Source organism: Tasmannia lanceolata, unplaced genomic scaffold (assembly GCF_043159265.1).
Source record: "Tasmannia lanceolata isolate RefF3 unplaced genomic scaffold, GAP_Taslan_0.1 ptg000008l, whole genome shotgun sequence".
In the NCBI taxonomy this organism is placed as follows: Eukaryota; Viridiplantae; Streptophyta; class Magnoliopsida; order Canellales; family Winteraceae; genus Tasmannia; species Tasmannia lanceolata.
Window position 1 is genome coordinate 27,900,996 of NW_027518685.1, and position 21,256 is coordinate 27,922,251.

The 21,256-nt window shown below is 40.3% G+C and overlaps 1 protein-coding gene across 2 annotated transcripts; it reads left to right on the plus strand.

Moving 5' to 3' along the window:
• Positions 1 to 518: 518 nt before the first annotated feature.
• LOC143885044 (arginase 1, mitochondrial) lies at positions 519 to 20,877 on the plus strand. 2 transcript variants are annotated; one of them, XM_077388997.1, is made up of 8 exons: positions 519 to 786; positions 908 to 1,086; positions 2,028 to 2,187; positions 5,105 to 5,238; positions 9,760 to 9,969; positions 11,016 to 11,111; positions 19,331 to 19,441; positions 20,474 to 20,877. In XM_077388997.1, exons 2-8 carry the CDS (start codon positions 946 to 948, stop codon positions 20,732 to 20,734), a joined length of 1,113 nt encoding a protein of 370 aa, XP_077245112.1. In that variant the 5' UTR covers positions 519 to 786; positions 908 to 945; the 3' UTR covers positions 20,735 to 20,877. The 2 variants fall into 2 exon arrangements, with proteins under 2 accessions (XP_077245112.1, XP_077245113.1); XM_077388998.1 differs by lacking the exon at positions 11,016 to 11,111 and having other exon boundaries at positions 525 to 786.
• The last annotated feature ends 379 nt before the right edge of the window (positions 20,878 to 21,256 follow it).

A 21,256-nucleotide genomic window follows, 5' to 3' on the forward strand; every position in this document is an offset into this window, starting at 1 on the left:
GTTAGGATGATCGGATGAGAAGATATTTTAGGACAAGGTTCATCATGGGACGGCTCAACAAGTAAAAGGTCAAGATTCTCCATGGAGGGTTACTTTCGTGTTAGAATCTCTCCGCCTCCAAAAAGATGAACGAACGGTTCAGATCATCACCGAATACGCGTCCCCACCAATCCTAATATTTACACGCGGGCACGGATACCGAAGGAAGAAGTAGGCTGCTCACGGATATGTATCTCTTGTGAAACGAGCCGAAGATGTCTTTCTCGAAAAGCGCACTGCATGGGACTCGCACTCGCACTCGCGTCACTCGCTCCACACAATATCCCTAAATCGAGAGTATGTATGTCAATTTACAAAACCAATGGGGCTACTTTTGTCATAATCCAAAATTACATCTTGATAGATCAATGAGCATGGAGGCTGTCAGTGGCATCCCTGACACTAACACGTCTTCCTCTCAGCTCTCCAACCCTATAATAATAACCAAAAAGGAATGGAAAAGTGGGAATAATCGCACTGCTATTATTGGGACTGCTCTTGTTTGGCTGTTCGTCCTCTCCACCGTTACTTTCTTGCTTTTTCTTCAGTTTGGGACGATGACAAAACAAATCAGAAACTGACAACACGATTAAGCTTTTTCTCTCTTTATCGACAGTGCAAGCACCCACAACAACAACAATAGAAATCCACCATCATCACCACTTCTTCATCCCTTCTTAAATAACCAAACCCACTACTATTTTTGGCACTGCTTTTTCATATCATCACAACCACAACTTTTTCCAGGTATGGAGACGTTCCTCTCTCTCTCTCTCTCTCTCTCCCCCTTAACATGATGCATATATGATGTTGTTTAACGTGCAATATTAGACTTACATCTAACATTTACTTAATGGGTTTTACACAGAGAGAGAGAGAGAGAGAGAGAGAGAGAGAGAGAGAGAGATGTATAATATGGGGAGGAAGGGAATACACTATTTGCAGAAACTGAACGCTGCAAATGTCCCAGCAGCTTTGATAGAAAATGGCCAAAATAGGGTGATTGATGCTTCCCTTACTCTTATTCGTGAGAGGGCAAAGCTCAAGGTAAATTTCTTTTCTTTTCTTTTAATGGGTAATCTCTCTTTCTCTCTCTTTTTTGTATCTTATGTTGTTAACATCCTCTGACAAGCTTATCAGCCTCTGTTCTTGCTTGTATTGGTGAAATAAAATCAATCTTCATTTTATTATTGGTACAAATGGTGTTTGATCACAAGGGAACTTGTTTCAAATCAAGCATATATTTTTCATTTGCTTGAAGCTTTATTTCTAAGTAATTCTTATGGGCTGCAATGTTTCTGCTAAATACGAGCTTGGCAAGATTTCTTTTTTCATGTGTCACTTAGACCCTGTTTGGACTTTGGATTGCAAGAAAAATATTTCTGATGGAAAAGTTTTTCTCGACATAATTATTTCCTTCTACAATTTAGAGGAAAGAATATGATTATGGTTACTTAAGAGGGATAACATCTTAAATTGTAGCTCCCTCTAAGTAAAATTGAAAAGGATCGGTTCAAGCTATATCATTTTTCATGTGTAAATAAATTAGGAAATTTTAGAAATATTTTTTCTTTCCAAACTTTTCCAAAAAAAATTCCTGAAATCCAAACAGGGCCTTAAGGGAACACCCAGCGGGTGCCAACACTCAAATTTGGTTTTATCAGAATCTCGTGATTTTGACATTCTTTATAGCTATTCAGAAGTTATTAGGTTGTTACTTGCTGATTGCAAGCTAGCTACTGATAGTAAGTTCTGTGGGTTCTCCATTTAATTTTTTTACTTATTTATTGAGAATGTTGATCACTGATTGAATGAAGGAGAAAATCTTTTTAGTATCAAACATTATTGGAACCACTATGCTCTGCTTTGGTTTTGGCACTCTGTCATTCATGTGCACTTCAACAATTCTCATTGTTGTCATTTATCATATAACAGGCTAAATTTTCCGTGTATGATATTATTTAAAGTGGGATTTTGGTCTATCTTAGGGAGAGCTTGTGCGGGCGTTAGGTGGTGCTAAAGCATCATCATCACTTCTGGGAGTTCCTCTTGGACATAATTCATCCTTCCTTCAGGGGCCTGCATTTGCTCCTCCTCGCATTAGGGAGGCCATCTGGTGTGGTAGTACAAATGCTACCACTGAAGTAGGTACAGTGCAGTATTTATTGTCCACTCCAAAAGGCTTGTTTATTCTAAGTTTGATTTTGTTAGTTTATAATAGCATTATTGCTTTTACTGCTTTGTTGTAACCTGGTGGGATTAGCTGTATTCCTAAGTGGTGAATAACTCTTCTATATACAGCTTTAACTTTTTATCCAATATCTTGATTCTCGGTTAAAGATTGATTTCTCATCCTCTTTCCTGTTATGTAATGATAAAACAAAATATATGCAGGCATTTGGATTTTATAACCGTGTAGATATCAACAATTTATAGGTTCGGTTCATTAATAGGACATTTTCCCCTTCACTCATCTAGGTTCATTGTGAAGATGTCAAGGTGACGCACTACCAACTATGGGAGGGAATTTTGAGAGAAAACCGCATGTTCTGAACCTTTGGGAAAACAGTTCATTGGCAATGATTTGGGCACAACAACATACTCAAATCTAATGGGCTCTGATAACAATTTGACGCAGGACTGATCTATGGAAGGGAGACACTGATTACGCTGGTAGAAAAACAGTCTATGTAAGGTCTATGCTCAAAACTGGATCAAGTGCTCCAAGGAAATATGTTCAGGTAGGATGTAATATGGTCTCAGGACTGCTGCATGCGCTGGAGTGGATTGTCTAAACAATTGGCAACAAATCTGGACAGATCTGGGTTTTAAGGGTGTTATGGAAGATCTGAGATCAATTTGGGTAGTGGATGTTGTTAGGATTAATCTCAAGCTTATGTTGGAATTTGCAAATTCAAATTAAAATCATATATTGTTTGATAAAACTCAAACACTCAAAGGTAATCTTGATAGTATTAAACTTCTTTGAAGTTTATCAAGAGAGGAAAGGTGAACGAGAATGAAGAGGATAGTATTGTGGAAATATGCATCTTGCTATTACCTGCAACAATCATATCATCAGCATATAACACCAAGGTAATAAAACAACCATCACCATAATCATAGTAATTAGAACAATCAACATTGCATACATCATCAACATTCACAATGCAAAAAATTTCCATCGAACTTTGGAATATCAAACTTGGTTGTATTCTTGGCCATCTTAGACAACACAAAGGAAAATAACAGTTTCTCTACACTGATTGTATAACTGAAGCTCTAATACCGAATTTTAGGAAATATAAGATACAGAGAAACACAAACCATAGAAAAAAAGTGAAATAGAGAGAACGCAGGCAAAATTTACATGGGTCGGTCTATGACCTAGTCCATGGAGTGTGAAATCTCCTCATTATTCAATATCAATGGCAACATACAACTCCATCATGCAAACCCACAAACACTCAAAATCATGAAGGAAAAAAAAAACTCATACACGTGTAATACATCTGTTAGTAGAGCAACCTATCAGGTTTCAACTACCAACTACAACTTCAACACATTATGTGGACTAAGAGGACTCTCCATGGTTATTCAACTCTTAATACGAGACACTTCTGCTGCTAGTGGTGTTTTTTTTAGTGATAAGTAAAGTCTCAATTTTCAGTGATTTAGATATTTCATTATCTATTTCCTTGCAAAATTATTCTCCCTAGTAATGATGGATGATAATTACTAGGTTCTGTACATTGTTCTTTTATTTTCTTGCCTTGCAACATTGCTTATTTCTCTACCCCTGTACCTCATTTCTGCATTTGCTTACCTCTCCTTGTGATGCTTCATTCTTGAATGAACCATATGTCTGAAATATTGATTGTCCTCTAATTTATATTGAGATAATCAAACTAATAAAGAAAAATTAATTTTAGTAGAATAGGCATCTCCATTACATGACTTATATTTTAACTTCAGAAGAGAATTTATAGAATCTTTTGTGACGTATATTTGTTAGATTTTGATCTCTTAAATTGACCATTTGTAGAAGTCCTATTGAACTGTTATGCTATTAGCATGAGTGTGCCATTTTTAAAAGCCAGAAGAGGCTGTTTGAAGGTGCAGAGTTAGTTAAGACAGTTATAGGGATCAGATTCAACCCTTCATCAGAAAATACAAGAGATGGCAGAATATTCAGGGCCAAACTCTTGTTTGGAGATACGATGATGAGGTAGGACTCACATGGATCCTTCACTAGGTCATGATGACTTCTCCAAGTTGAAGGTCATAAAAAATAAGAGGGGTGGCTCGACTGTTTATGCAATACAGCCCACGATCCATCCAAGGAGAAATGGCGCCCAATCCACTTGGGGCTCACAATAGGAGTGCTAATTTTGATTGAAGTTATCTATTTCTTCAGAAGTTATCAGCCTTATTTTTTCTTTTCATTAAGACTGCTACGCCTACTAGTTATGCTTTATTTTCATTAGGACTGCTACCCGATTGGATTGAAGTTATCTTAGCTGAATAGGAGTCGTCATAGGGGGAGGTGTGAGGCTGTTATGAGTATGTAAAAACTTTTCTTTTGGGGTTCAAAAAATTAATGTAGAATTTGGGAAACCCTTTCAGTAAGCAAACTTGCAGCCATGGAGGTGTGAGACCTTCATCTAGTTAATGTGCCTAGAGAAATCATTGGATTGATTATAGTGTTTTTTCTTTTCGTTATTTACTGTTAAAGTTTTCCCCCCTGCAACTTTTGAATGTGCTGTGTGGCCTCTTCCCTTTTGGTTCTGCATCTGACAAATTTGGTTGTACTGTATTCGCTTTGATGAAAAGTGATATTTCTTGCAAAACCATTCAAGAATGGTGAACAATCCATTTATAAAAATATGCATATAACTTTAAAAAATTATTATCTTGGGTCTGAGATGGATCTTTTTTTTAATACCACAGTTTTTTATTATCATACATTGAAGTATGGTGTCTCTATATCATGGTTGGATACTTTTCTTTTCTGTATCTCAGATATTTATACTGTCTCCATGTTATGATGTTTGGGTTTATGCAGGTAAAGAATTAAATGATCCACGTGTGCTAACTGATGTTGGTGATGTCCCTGTACAAGAAATTCGAGATTGTGGGGTAGATGATGATAGATTGATGAATATTATAAGCGAGTCTGTAAAGATAGTGATGGAAGAAGTAAGCCAGTTTTTATTTGTGGGTCAATTTTAAATGCTCTAGTAATATTCAAAAAAATTTATTTGTAAATTTCTGCATAACATCACCTTAATGAACTTGCATTGACTTGGACATTTTATGACTATTAACATTGCTCCACACACACACACACAGACACATACATACATATATATATATATATATATATATATATATATATATATATCTTAATGCTGGACTTCCAAATTCCAATTGATGAATATTATAAGCGAGTTTGTAAAGATAGTAATGGAAGACATAAGCCAGTTTTTTATTTGAGGCTTAATTTTAAATTCTCTAGTAATTTCTTCGGAATTACACAATCATAATAAGATCTGATTGGATTTTGTATCAGAAATTGAAAATTGTACTCACTAGTCACTATTCAGATTTTAGTTAATAGTTCTATCTATAACTCTGTGTTAAGTATTATTCAATCACTTCTACTATTTACTATATCTTTTTAGTGTTTACATGTGTCTCCAAGTCGGTTTATTCATTTTCATAACATTTATGTTTGCAGTGGGTCTTTTGACCACTATCTTCAAATAACCTTTTCTTACAATTTACACTTGTTCACATGGCCACCATGCCTTACTAATACCGAAAACTCCACACAACATTCTAACCTGGAAGGCTGAAGCCTTACTAATAGAAATCTTTATTATTTTGAAGCAAGTAATCAATGAAGTGATTTTATATCTATTAGTAGAATGGACCAGTTTTGCAATAAATCTTTTCCAAAGCATGGAGGCCCTATTAATGTAAATATTTTCAGTAAAGAAGAAACTACTTCATATGTGATTTGATTGAGTAGCATTCGAAATGCAATGGATGTAGTAATGGATCGAATAACATTATACAAGTAATGGATCTATTATATTATATTATATTATATATTACTGGCAGGAACTTCAAGATCTTCTTTTGGATATTAAGCCAAGGATATCTCACCAATATAGAGAGGCTAACCAGGTCACCGACTCCCTTGCGAATTTTGCTTGTGACAATAAAGGTAATAGCATGTTCAATCAATGGAGAGACCTCCATAGATTGGTTAGGGGTGCTATGAGGTATGACTTTCTAGGTATTCCTAGCATTCGATTTGCGTAGGATTTTTTTTCTTCTATTTGTTGGGTTTGTGGTAGAGGGTGAGCCTTGCTGCAACAGTAAGGTTGCTCCATTGTGACCTGATGGTCAGGGGTTCGAGTCACGGAAACAGCCTCTCTGCAAAACAGAGGTAAGGCTGCGTACATCTAGCCCTCCCCAGACCCCGCAATGGCGGGAGCCTCGTGCACTGGGCCACCCTTTGTTGGGTTTGAGGTAAGTTGCTATGTCGCCTGTTATGTATTTTTTCATTCATCAATAATATGTAAGGTACCGGCCCGGGTTCCTAGATAAATTCCAGGTTAAAAAAAGTAATGGATCTAGTAACATTTGACAAGCAAACATCTGGATGCAACTCAAATAAAAAAATATGTTTAATCTTTTTAGTAAGCCTCCAAGAAGATGGTCCTAATTTACCACTTATCAGATGGCATTACTTCCTCTTTCTTACCGAGAACACGTGTGTTAGGGATCACCATCCCCTTTTTTTTGGAGGTGGTCATAAGAATATTGACCAATATAAATGCCTAACAAATAGCCTGGCACTGTACACAATGCAGGTGCAACCAAACCCATAAAAAAGACCAGTAACCCAGATGGGTTGAGTGTGAGAGGTATTATGCATCGTAATCACAATGAAAAAAAATATCTCCAGGATGCTCAAAAGCTTATGATATTTGTGCAATGGATTGGTTTATTTTAAACATTAAGATTTTCCTTATATTTTTTGAAAATGGGACTTTCCATGTATTCTGTATATTTTGTGATAATACCCAGCCAGAATCCTTGTATTCATGAGATTTCCATCTTGTCCGTATCTATCTGTCAATCTTTCATGTTTTTTTTATTTTTTTACTGTTGAGAAGTTAGTTTATTTATTTTCCTAAGAGTTCATGGTAAGACTTAAAAGTTGGAAATGTACTGGGAAATGCCTACAGAAAGAAATTACAGTGAAAGATAATGTTTTTTTTTTGGCAAGTAAGCTGGGGTTAGGCGGACCCCTACCAGATTCATTAAAGATAAAGAGAAAAACATATTACATGCGTTTATAGTACATTTCAGAAGAGCAAGAGGAGATTTGAAGAGCAAGGTTATTGGGAATGGACTCAATATCAATATCTTCTGCCCTGATGGGGCAACTTGGCTTGGAGAGGAAGTTGGCAACCGAGTTTGCTTCTCTCCAGATGTGAGTGATCCCCAACTCATGAACTGAGAAAGAAGAATCTTGAACTTGAAGAGGAGGGGTTTTTTCTTCCATGGGCAGGCAATATTACCTTCAATGATCTTCACGGCAACGAAGGAGTCAGTTTCAATCCAAAGATGATTAACTTGGTGAAAGATAATGTTACGGTCAGTATAATGGATGAAAGATTGGAAATCAAAGATCCGAAGAGACAGTCAAATACCTTTCGAAAATCATGAAGCAAGATTGATGGTGGCATAAGAATGGTCCGCGCGGGGGGTGGGGGGGGGGGGGGGTTTGTAATGTGTGTTTTTGGATGGATCTATGGCTTGGTGAGACATGCTTGTGTTAGGCCTATCCAGATTTATTCCGCCTTGCACTGAATCAGGAAGCTCGCATTGTTGACTACCTGGTGAGGGATGGGGTCCTCGGTCAGGAACATGGTATGGGACATAACAATAAGAAGGGATCTTAAAGAGGAAGAGGTTTCTAATTTTACGACTCTTCTTCATACTTTAGCCTTGTGTTATCTATTGGCTTATGAGTCTGATCGTTGTTTGTGGAACCCTGATCCTCAAGGGGGCTTCTCGGTCAAGTCTTTTTTCATGAAGTTGATTGAAGGTCGTGGAACATCATCCCGCATATGGCGCCCATTTCGGTGGTCTCTGAAAGAAAGGTTCCTTAGTCCAGTGGGGCCATCCTTAGACACTGAAGTTCGGTGGTCTCGGAAAGAAAGGCTCGTCACATTATTACCCCGCAGTGGATTCCACCACCTGAAGGATGGTTCAAAGTTCAAACTAAACTTTGATGGTAGCTCTTTTGGAAATCCTGGTAGGGCCGGTTTCTGGGGTTTGATCCATGACACGTGTCCAGATGGTTATGTCATATTCGGGTCCCGCCGGAGTGTGTGATGCTAATGAAGCTGAGGCAAGGGGCCTACTTTTTGGGCTGAAATGGTATGCTGCGCATAATCTTGGGCCTCTGATTGTTGAAGGTGATTCCTCCAACGTGATAGCTTGGGCTACGAACATAAGCGGTGGTCCTTGAAGACTTTCTCATGTGCTCGAGGAGGTTTGAGACTTAGCTCCCGTTATTCGCCCTCAATTCGTGCATAGAAGAAGATCTCTGTGGCAGATGGATTAGCAAAGGAGGTGTCAACCTACAATCTACTATTGTAACTACTTTTGATCTTTTGAGGATGTTGTCGGGACAACTATCTTTGGACATGTGTTTTGGGACATCTCGTCCCACCCTGTACTCTGCTATTTGGCTTTGAAATGGAAATTGTTACTTTTCAAAAAAAAATATGGAGGAAGCAGAAATTTCACTGCTTATTTAGGAAGGTAGAAATGTTGGGAAACAGCATAATACATTTACCTGTTATTTGTTATTTGGATTATGAATTTGCTGAAAGGTTTCAGTGACATGACTTATGAAGACAGAAATTTTGTATGATAGAAATTAGAAAGGAGTGAGATTTTCGATGCCAAACCAACTGTCCAAAAGAATTTCGATTAAGATTCAATGGGATACTGTGCTCATAGCCCACAAGGTTATTCAGGGTACTTATGCTATGTTGCCTCTTTTGTTTGGCTTGGCGCCATATTTTTTGATCTCATGTAAGTTGCTGTACCCAGTTTGAAGTGGCTTACTTAGCTGCCTCAAACCATTTGTAAAGAGGACTTTTGGAAGAGATGATGGATAACAAATAGTCAATGATCAAAAACTCGTACCCAATAAGAACTCGCCTAAGATTAAATCGAGCTGAATTGAGCGAGTTAATGATTGACACGACAAGGTTTTTATTGACTTAGGTGGGTCAAAACTCAAAAATGTTTTTGATTGACTAGGTAGGGCCATAGCCGAGTCAACTAAGGCAAGTTAATGATTGACTCAGTTTTTAAACCGTGCCCATAATACATGCATCTTTACATTTATTTAGTATATCCAAAGAAAGTGAAAAAATAACGTCATTTAGGTTTTCATGTTGTGATAAATGTGCATTCATGTATTAATCATTTCTTGGTACTCCTTATGTGTTTAAAAACTAAATGGTAGTTCAAAATGCATTCATTCTGACAAATATGTCTCGCATTATTTTGAGATAACATTATTCATTTATTTACTACGGATATATAGACATGTTCTTTAGTCTTTCTAGATTTTTTTCTACAATGTATTGTAAATTATTAATATATTTCTGCTACTTGCAGGATCCACTTCGTCCATTGGTTTTAGGTGGTGATCATTCTATATCCTTTCCTGTTGTAAGGGCAGTGTCAGAGAAGCTGGGGGGACCTGTGGATATTCTTCATTTGGATGCTCATCCAGATATTTATCATGCCTTTGAAGGAAACAAATATTCACATGCCTCTTCTTTTGCACGAATAATGGAGGGTGGTTATGCTAGGCGGCTTCTCCAAGTAATGTTGTTTCATTAATTTTCTTCTCTATATCACAATTTGGACTATAAAAAGTGAGGAATTATAAAATGAAGGGCACCCTTGCAAAAACAGGCTACAAGGGTGCCCCCATTGATCCATATCAACAAAGTGCATTTAAAGTTCGATTAGTTTTATATTTTGCTGTGCCATTTTCATAGTTTTCTGTGCCCTCATAAATGCACATTGTGGATATGGACCAATGGGGGCGCCCTTGGAGCTCATTTTCACAAGAGCGACCTTCATTTTATCATTCTTCATAAAAAGTTATTGCTAATATGAAAGATGCGCTGCTGGAACATATTAATTGGCGGCAACCATTACTGTGGTTCTATTTTTATTTTTTTTTGAATGGCATTAGTCTCACATTTTTGTGGCAATAGTAATCAGTGACTGTAATAAGGGCAACCAACTATTACAGTTGCCAATGCACAGGTTGTGTTCTAGTCTTATTATGTGTTAGACAATAAGGTTTTTGTATCATCAACCATAGCTTTTCTAATGAAAACATGGTAAAAGGTCCCCTTAAGGAAACCATTTATATAAAAGGGCCCCTTAAGAATCAGCTCACGTGAGTTGACCATATAGAACCTATGAAACCAGGATCCTTCAGAGTGGGTGGAGTACACGACTTAACAGGATGGGATAAGAATAAGGGTGTGGGATACATGTCAGATACAGCTGACCTGTATCCTTATTTTTTGCTCTGTTTTGACACTATGGGTTAGGTGCCTGGCCTTTCATAAATACACAAAATCACAAAAGAAAGATTGCCTTTGAGCACAAATCTTCCTTGTTATTTTATATTCTTTATCATAAGGAAATGAGAAACCTATTCTTTATCCTTTTTACATGTCTCATCATTAAGTAAATGAGAATCCTAAGATACAGAGAGAGGTCTCTAAGAAAGAATGTGTTGGTTTGTTGTACGAGAGAGACATGTGTGCTTTTCAAAATTCATACCACACTTGATTTAATCTATTTTAAAATTTTCTTATCGGGTTGTTATGCATGTCCCACACTTGCAGAAAATATCGTTATCATATCTATATCCTATGATTTTGGAACTTGGAGAATCCTCGTATCTGATCCTTACAATATCTGATACTCCCACCTGTGTCAAGGTAACATATTATAGAACCATCTCATAAACATGAGTAGATATGCCCAAGGGCCATGGTTAACTATTTCCACTCATTACCTACATAAGTAAGCCTACCATTAATTAGTTGCTAGAGATGTTATAATTATGAATTTATAATGGGGAAAATTTGTCTTGTTCATTAGGGAAACCAGTACAAATGTTACCAATACGATAAAATATGCTCTTACAAGGGGATAGGGCTAAGCATGGTATGATGGGACTAGAAATTCTCCTTAATCAAAAAGTAAAACAAGAAAGAAGTGGAGACTATTTTCGGTTTACAACATCTCCATGGGTGCTAGTATAGAGAAGGTCATGGAAGGAAGAACATGGGCTCTGGAATAGGGTCATCTCTGCTACTTGGGGGCTGCGAGGGGGCTGTTAAGGATTGCAGAAAAGCTTCAAAATAGGGATCTGTGGGAGGTGGGCTTCGTCCCGGGTGGTTCATTAAAGTGTGGGCCGTCCTGGTAGGGTTCGTTTCTCCTTCTATGTTTTCCGGTGTCTCCTCCTCGTTGTTGTTAATAGTTTCGGTTTCTAGGTCTCCTTCTTCCCCTCTTTCTTCATCTTCTGCTTCTCTTCCTTCATCTTCTTCTTCGTCTTCTTCGGTGTCTGTACTGTCAGTTTCAGAGGTTGAGCATTCCACAGTGTAAACTTCGGGTTCATCATATTCTGTCTCAGTTTCGGTCTCACTCTCGTCGTCCATTTCGATTTCCTCATCTATTTCGGGCTCATATCCGGCAGGTGAAGGATCAAGGGGTCTGCACATTGTGTTCTTGGGGCGTTAGATGGAGGAGTACACAAAGAATATGCGCTCTAGTCGCGTGGAGGAGATTGGGTGTCCCCTTCAATCGGTCCTTAGTGCTAGGAATTATGTTGGAGGAGGATCTTCAGGTGGTAGATGGCTTCTTAAGAAGAGTCGCCGGGAAGAGAGGTTACAACGAGTATTAGATACCCGAAAAGCTAGAAATCTGGGGGATTGGCGGTGTTCCAAATGCCGATTCGTGAACTTCCGCAGAAGACCGGAGTGTTACAGATGCCGGAAGGTGTGGTCGGGTTTCGACATTAACCTCCCAGTTGGTGTTCGTAATTTCCAGCCTAGCTTATCAAGAGATGAGAAAAAGCAGCCCTCAATGACGTTTATGAACCAGCGGGGGGTGGGGAGTTATCAGAAACATCAGACAGAGCTCGAAGGGGTTCAGCAGCATCAGGTAGTAACTGAAGAGAGTCCGAAGGTGCAGTCACATTCCTCTCCGTGTCCGGAGGAAATCTGGGCTGAATCTATTGAGTTGGGATCACGGTTTGACACTCAAAGAGCTTTTTGGGGTAAACTTCGCACCGGGTCACTGCAAGACTCCTCGAAGCTCCAACAGTGGTTGAAGGGCGTCTCGGGAACCACCACCGAGTTTGAGATATTTCAGCTATCCAAAGGGGAGGTGGCTATAATATCGTCTCCGGATGCCTCCTTCATTGATTTCAGACTCCGATGGGTTAATGCCACTGATAATCCCTTTGCAGAGATACGCGCCTGGCAGGACAAATTTTCCGGCAACTTTACGACTGCCTGGTGGAAAATTGTAGGGCTTCCTTCACATGCATGGACGGGGGTTAATTTCCGGAAAATAGGGTGTCGTATCGGTAGGGTGCTGGCCACAGATAGATCATGCGATGAAGGAGAAGGGTATGAGGAAGCTTCAATTTTCCTTATGACTGCATCTACTTCCCCAGATGCTTTTTCACTTCCGGTTTACGTGGATGAAATAGTATATTGGGTGAAGGCCTTCAAAAATCCGAAGTTGATTGACAGCAGTGTTCTACCCTCAGATGGTCTTTCAAAATCTCGGTCGGGAAATTTATGTATCTCCGGCAGCAAGTGGACGGAGAAGACGAAGGCGCAGGTTAGCAGATCAGTAATAATGAGTAGTCTGAACGCGCCGACTTATAGTCATCAATCCATACACGTGGCACAAGATGGGAGTAGTAGGTTTCAGCCTACGGGAGGGGAGAAGTCACCAAGTCTCGCTATTTTTCCATGTCAGGGCGACGTGTTAGATGGAGATATCGCATGCAGGCGGCAGAGAACAGGTGTTCTTGGTTCAAATTCCCAGATTATTATCTCACCCTTAATTCAAATTGTTTCCCCCCAACCGTTGGATCCTTTTAGGATAAAGACTCGGGCCTCTACAGCACACCAATCGGTGGTGGGCCTAGCAGAAGTCTTTCAAGTTGGGCTCTCGCCTTTTAACTCTTTTAATAGAGTCGAGACCCTTGCCGTGGGCTTGGAGGGAAGTGACAAAGGCCCATCTCCTTCTTGTTTAAGTTATTCTTTAGATTTAGTGGAGGTACCGCCTTTGGAGCAAGGCTGTCCTCTGCTTTTTGAGGAGAGGAGTGAGGCAGCATATTCTCGGCTAGCGGTTAACTTATATGAGGCTTTTGATGGTGTATCCTCTGTTGAGATCCTTCGTGAAGACAGTCTAGCGGTCCTCCCCCAATTAGGGGAAGGATTGGATTCCCTCAGTTTCGCCCTTTCGTCATACAGAGAATTTCCCATTTGCGACGAGCTAAATCAGAGGCCGTCCTTAGTCACAGATCCATGCCTTAGCAAAGGTAGGGTGGTTTCTTCCACGCAAAGCCCTATTAATCTAAATCTGGCCCAACCGATGTCTGCTATATTTCCCTCTGAAAAAAGAAAGGTTCTGGTGGAGGAGGAGGATACTGGAGGCGGCTCGGGCTCAACTGAAGGACCTGTGAATGATTGTTTAGCGGTAGTCTTAAGGGTGGAAGAGGATATAAGCCCTATCTCTTGGGTTTCACCCAAATCCGAAATTCTTGACATTTTCGTCAACCATATCCTTTCTACTAGTAAAGTTTTGGGGTTAACCTATTCCGGTCCTGAGGAGCATCTACGGTCTATGTTCAGGGTTGCGGAGCTTCGGGAAATGGATCTCAGATTCTCTTCTGATCCTTCGAGTGTGGAAGGAGTTAAAAAACTGTTGCGGGAGTTATCCAAGCTGAAAACGGACGTGAATTATGACAATTCTTCTGCCTCCAAGAAAGGTGATCGTATGTCGAGACTTCACAGCAGGAAGTGTACTAGGGGAAGCGCAATGGGAATGTCAGGTCGTAAATGCTGATCCTATCATGGAATATTAACGGTTTGGGGTCTTTGGAAAAAAAGGCACAGGTTAAAGATCTAGTGAAGCGGTATAAGCCGAATCTAGTCTGTCTACAAGAAACAAAAATGGGGGTGGCGAACAGGGTTCTAATGAACAATCTTGGTGGCAATACCAATTGGGAGTGGCTTTCTATGGCAGCTGAGGGAGCAGCTGGAGGTATATTAGTCATGTGGGATCAATCGAAATGGGAGATTCAAGATTCTTGGGTTGGACACTTTTCAGTCTCAATCGTTCTTCTGAAAGTGGATACAAAGGAAGTAATCACTTTTTCCGGCATCTATGGTCCTAATCTTAACTCGTTGAAACATCAGTTGTGGGAAGAACTTATCTTGATTAGGAACAAATGGGCCAATCCGTGGTGTTTAGGGGGAGACTTTAACGAAATCAGACGAGTCGAAGAAAGAAGTGGGTGTACCAGAATCGCCCCAAATATGCTTGCTTTTTCAGAATTCATAGCTACAAATGAACTTGTTGATATTCCGCTCTTGGGGGCTAAATTCTCTTTGTGGTGGGTGGCTGTCCCTTTTCCCGGAGGTGTGTCAAAAGGCACTTGTACACTCTGTCTCTGATCATTGCCCGCTTCTGTTGGATCCAAGACTAGAGTCATGGGGTCCATCGCCTTTTAGATTTCAGATAGGCTGGCTACATATTCCAAATATGATTGAGCAGATGGGTGGATGGTGGGAATCCCATAAAGTGGAAGGTGCAGCTGATTGGATAATAGGGGCAAAACTCAGGTTTGTGAAAAAAAAGCTCAAAGAATGGAATTCCAACCGTCAAGAGGCACTTCGGGAGCGTCAAATATGGATTCAAGCGTGGATTCGGGTATTATCTTTGGCTGATGAGGAAAGGTTAGCTTCAGAGGTTGATTTAATTGAGCTGGGCAAACTTAAGGAGGAACATAAAGGGATCCTACTTCAGGAGGAAATTTCTTGGAGGCAGAAGTCCCGCGTTACTTGGCTAAAGCATGGAGATAAAAATAATGCTTACTTTCATAATATGGCTAGTGCACGGCGTCGGAACAACAGGATCGAGGTCTTGGAAGTGCAAGGATCCCTATCTGGGAGCAAATTGGCGATTACGTCGGAAATTATTGCGTATTACCGAAAGTTATATTCAGTGGAAGATATTATCCGGCCTAGATTGGATGAGGTGGTGTTTAACACTCTTGATGATTCCAGCATCTCAGGCTTGGAAGCTCCCTTTATGGTCGAAGAGGTGGAGAGAGGGGTATTTTCGCTGAATCGAGACAAAGCTCCGGGGCCGGACGGTTTTTGCCTTGCTTTCTTTCAGGATTGTTGGGAGTATGTTAAGGGCGATTTAATGGGCTTCTTTCAAGCTTTTTATGAGGGGTTGGAGTTGGATCGTGGAACTGGCGCAACATTCCTGGCTCTCATTCCCAAAGTGAAAGGAGCCGTGCAAACTTCTGACTTTCGACCCATTAGCTTGGTAGGATGCTTATATAAGGTTTTGGCTAAAGTATTGGCGGACCGTCTCAAAAGGGTACTCCCTTCTATTATTTCAGAGAACCAAAGTGCTTTTGTTGCTCAAAGACAAATTATAGATTGTTCGATGGTGGCAAACGAAATGGTAGATTGGATGGCGAAGTCAGGGGAGCCAGGTATTATCTGTAAGCTGGATATGGAAAAAGCATACGATAGAGTCGATTGGCAATGTTTGGACTTTTTCCTTCACAGAATGGGTTTTGGGGAGAAATGGCGAGGGTGGATCAGGAGATGCTTATCTTCAGCATACTTTTCAATTTTGATTAATGGCTCTGCACAGGGTTTCTTTAAATCGTCTCGAGGCTTGCGTCAAGGGGACCCTCTCTCGCCTTTTCTCTTTGTTATTATAGCGGAAGCTCTTAGTGTGCTGTTGAAGAAAGGTCAAGCGGAGGGGCTGATTTCAGGGGTCTCCTGCCGTGCTTCTGGGTTGCAGGTTTCCCATTTGCAATTTGCGGACGATACCCTCCTATTTAGCTCTTCCTTGGCCTCAGAGATTCTTAATCTGAAGGCCATTTTAAGGTGCTATGAACTGGTCACAGGTCTTCGCTCCAATTTCTCTAAATCCCGAATCTATGCTCTGAATCTAAGCGAGGAAGAAGCTTCTACCTTAGCCAATATTATGGGTTGCTCTCTAGAGTCCTTGCCGGCGTCCTATCTGGGATTGCCCCTGGGAGTAGGACGCCCTCGTAAAAGTGCATGGGATCCCATTGTGGCAAGAATAGAGAAAAGGCTTGATACATGGAAGCGGAATTTGTTATCTAAAGGTGGTCGGTTAACCTTGATTAAAGCGGCCTTGGCTAATATTCCAATATATCAACTATCTTTGTTCAAATGCCCGGAGTCTGTTGTGAAACGTATAGAACAGCTTCAGCGAAGATTTCTGTGGGGTGGTTCAGATCAACATCGGGTCATGGCACTAGTCAGCTGGAAAGAGGTTTGCATGCCAATTCAAGGAGGTGGTCTAGGCATTCGAAGGATAAGGCAGTTAAACCAAGCGTTGATGGGTAAATGGTTATGGAGGTTCGGCGAAGACAACGCAAGATTATGGACCAGAGTAATCTCCGATAAATATGGTGTTGCACCAGGTGAGTGGACTTCCCTAAATAATTTTCTTAATCCTGGGGTGACGATATGGCGGGATATCCTCCGCCTATCCCCGCCCTTTCAACGTGGAATTCGATTTCGGGTGTACTCCGGTGCACGGATTTCTTTTTGGTCAATGTGGTGGTGTTCGTCTGCTCCGCTTCAAATTCTTTTCCCGGATCTGTTTTTAGTAGCAGCAGATAAGTTTGTTTCTGTCCAAGACTGTTTCGAGTGCTATGATGGTAAAGTCATATGGCAGCCTCTTTTTCGTCGGAACTTTTTTGACCGCGAGCTGCCATCGGTGAACAACTTATTACAGATTCTTGCTGAGACTTATGTCAGTGGCTCAGGAGATGACAGAAGGTTGTGGGTAAACTCTTCTTCAGGCAGATTCTCGGTAAAGTCATTTTACAACAGTATGGTGTCTGTTGAGGGCAGTGCTTTGGCAGCAAAGGTGTGGAAATCTGCGCCGCCCCCTCGAGTTTGCTTCTTCGGATGGTCCGCCATAAGAAATAGGATCCAAACAGTGGATTTCTTGCGAAAGAGGCATATGCTGATTATAGATCACTGTTCTATGTGCCTTGAATCTGGGAAGACGGTGGATCATCTTTTCATTCATTGTCGAGTAGCTAGGGAGGTCTGGGGGAGGATTCTAGTAAGATTCGGCATCAATTGGGTGTTCCCCTCCTGCTTGCAAGATTTGATTGACGGATGGAAATGTATACCATGGAGCAGAAAAGGCAAGAGTTTGTGGTGGCTGACACTCATGGCATTCTTATGGGTCATCTGGAAAGAAAGGAACTCCCGAGTTTTTGTAGGGAAAGCTAAATCTCATCATTTACTATTTATTCAGGTCATTACTCTGATTATATCTTGGGCAAGGGCACTCCCGTTATTCAGATTTGTGTCGGCTTTCGACCTGTGGGAAGGGTGGAGAGTGGTCTGTGAGAGTCAGGAAATCAGGCCTGTTTTAACCCCCAAATGGAGCCCCCCTTCTGCCGGAATCGTCAAATTCAACTTCGATGGCTCCAGTATGGGGAACCCTGGACCAGCTGGGATTGGGGGTGTTTTAAGAGATAGTAACGGTGTGGTCCTCCAGGCTTTTTCGGGGCCCATCGGTAGGGCTGATTCGAATGAGGCAGAGGTCAGGGCAGTGCATCAAGGCTTTTTAAGTTTGTTAAGGGGCGCTCAGGTAGATGTGTGGTGGAGGGGGACTCGTTGAATGTTATAAGATGGCTCAGGGGCTCTCGGGAACCCCCGTGGCGTTTTCTTCAGTATTTTGATGAGATTAAGGACCTCATCAAAGAATTGTCGCTAACCTTTCAGCACGTGAGAAGATCGGCTAATGAGGTGGCTGACAAGTTAGCAAGAGATGGAGTGTCAAATCAAGTTCTCACTCTTTATGATTTTCTCCCTCCTTAATTTCATCTCCTAATTTTTGTTGTTTTTATTTCTCTTATAGTTCTGTAAGGGGGACTCCCTCAGTCTTCTTTAATATATCGTATTATCATATTACCATTCAAAAAAAAAAAGAAATTCTCCTTAATCTGCAGAGGAACCGGCAATTATTTATTTGAGGCATGGCCAGGCAATGATAGTTCATCTCTTTTCCTTTTCTCTTTTATCATTACTGATAAGAAAAAACCAACTTGCTTGTTTTATCTTACGAGGTCTTTAATGAGAATCTAACGAAGGATTGAGAGGACTTGAAGTTCTTTAATTAAATATTTGCTTTTTTTTTTGAAAAGTAAAAAAAATAAAAATAAAAAATCATTTAAGAAGTTTAAGTCCTCTCAATCCTTCGTTAAATGAAATATTTGTCTTGATTTGTTTCACTTAGATCCCAGATACTATATAGTTGAACCATTTTTCCTAGAATTCTTAGGTGGTGTTGCTATACTCTTCATGCAAGATGAAATACAGTTGGTGGATTAATCCACCAAATGGTCTCAAATGTAATCTGTATTAAATACTATGGCATATGGCTTCCTATTTTACTACCACCTAGTTATTGCAGCTTGAAGCTGTGAAGTATGTTGTCTTTAACTTAGATGAGTTTTGTGGGAACAGTCTTTGTGTTTATATTTAGAAATAGCAATGTATGTTTAAAACCTCAGTTAATGCTTTAAATCCTCAAGTCATGATATGCTGACAAGACTCTTGAGGGTTTGTTTTCCCGGACTAACGAAGTAGTTGGAAACATTTGTTTATGGTAGCAATGAGCAATTTTTTTTTCTGAATTGTCATCAGATATGCATTGTTAACTTCAATCAAAATGGTAATGATCTCTGTCACTGAGTGATTTATTTTCTGAATTGTCATCATATATACATTGTTGCCTTGGTTTAAAATGATAATGATCTCTATCACTGATAGTAGAAGAGGGTGTCACTGCATTACCTCATTGTAATTATGTAATTTGTTTTCTGGAATTTTAGGTTGGTATCAGGTCAATAACAAGTGAAGGGCGTGAACAAGGGAAGAGATTTGGTGTGGAGCAGTATGAAATGCGCACATTCTCAAGAGATCGTCAAGTTTTGGAGAATCTGGTCTCTCTCTCTCTCTCTCTCTCTCTCTCTCTCTCTCTCTCTCTCTCTCTCTCTCTCCACACACACACACACACGGAAAACTGTTTCTGCGCTCGATTCAGATAGCTTATCGGCGCTCGAGTGCAGAAAACAGGGGTGGACCCACATTTTTGGGAGGATCCAAAGCATTCATTTGATGATCTCTATCATAGATAGGGTGTGTACCAAAAATCAGCTCCATTTCGATCATCCTAGGGTGTCCATTTGTGGAGTGAAAAATGGACAGATACTGTTTGCCCACAAATCTGCCCATTTTTTCCCTCCACAAATGGAAGGGTTAGGATGATCCAATGGAGCTGATTTTTGTGGACACCCTATCTATGATAGGGCCCATCAAATGAATGCTTTGGATCCCCCCAAAAATGTGGGCCCACCCTGTTTTTGCACTCGAGCGTAGATAAGCTTAACTGCCCTTGAGCGTAGAACAGTAAGCTTAACTGCACACACCAGTGCGCGCGCGCACACACATCACATGCACATCCAAATTCAGACACATGATTACTGACAAGCAATTGTTTCAATATAGTAGTATGGGCATGGATGCTTAGAAGACACAAAATTAAGCACAGCATATTTTTATGGTGAGCCGAGGCAGCACCGGACCATGCCAAACATAAGCTAGAGAAAAATTGGACCCACCAACTTTGATTAAGTGCCGAAAGTGCATAACAAAAAATGACCCTCCAGTGTCCAAAATCCAAATCCACCTATTAATTCTCTGTGTGAAACTTGAGACTCCACTAAAACCCTAAGAAGAGGGTAAAATGATCAGACTCATCTTGTTTTATGTTCTATTGTACCATTATATTTTCTGAATGTTTCCATGGCTGAGTCAAAAATCACTTTTGAGGACTCACAACTGATGCCAACTGAGTTTGGGTTTGTGTTTGTGTTCCTAAGATAAAAAAATAGATACGCATACACAAGTTTTTGCTTATTCATTGTGCAATGATGGCCCCCTCATATTTAGTTCTGTTTTATACTTGAACACAGAAACTAGGGGATGGCGTAAAGGGTGTGTACATATCATTAGATGTGGACTGTCTTGATCCAGCCTTTGCTCCGGGGGTGTCCCATATCGAGCCAGGAGGCCTTTCATTCCGCGACGTCCTCAACATTCTCCATAACCTCCAAGCTGATGTTGTTGGTGCTGATGTTGTTGAGTTCAACCCACAGCGCGACACTGTTGATGGAATGACTGCCATGGTTGCAGCAAAGCTGGTAAGAGAACTCACAGCAATGATATCAAAATGAAGAGACCTCCACATAGGCTTTTGCTCAGAAAAATCTTGATCCCATATCTGCCAAGTTTTTTTTAAAAACAATCTTATGTATTCATTTGAGGCATCTGCATAAAACAGCTTTTTTTAATTAACTATTCCCCATCTTTTGCTTCATGTGGTTGGTGTAGTTTCTCAAATTTAGAGATGTCATTGGAGTTGATATGTGCACTAACCCTTGTCTTTTATTACTTAAAGAGCTGCCAAAGGTTATTGCAGTTCCCATAAAGCTCTCACAAGCCAATTAAAAAAGAAAAGACAAGCTGAGTTTGTGCAATTATTAAAACATGGTTGTGCTGATATCAATTCCCTAAATATATTACACTATGAGCTACTGTTTAACTCATGCTGGTGGCAGATTTGAAGGTAGCATGAGAACATAGAACTGTGTTTGATCAACAATTTAAAATTTGCGCCCGCCTGGGTCCCTAGATAAATTCCGGGTTAAAACTGTGTTTGATCATAATGAAGAAGTTGAAATTGAAAATGCAGCAAT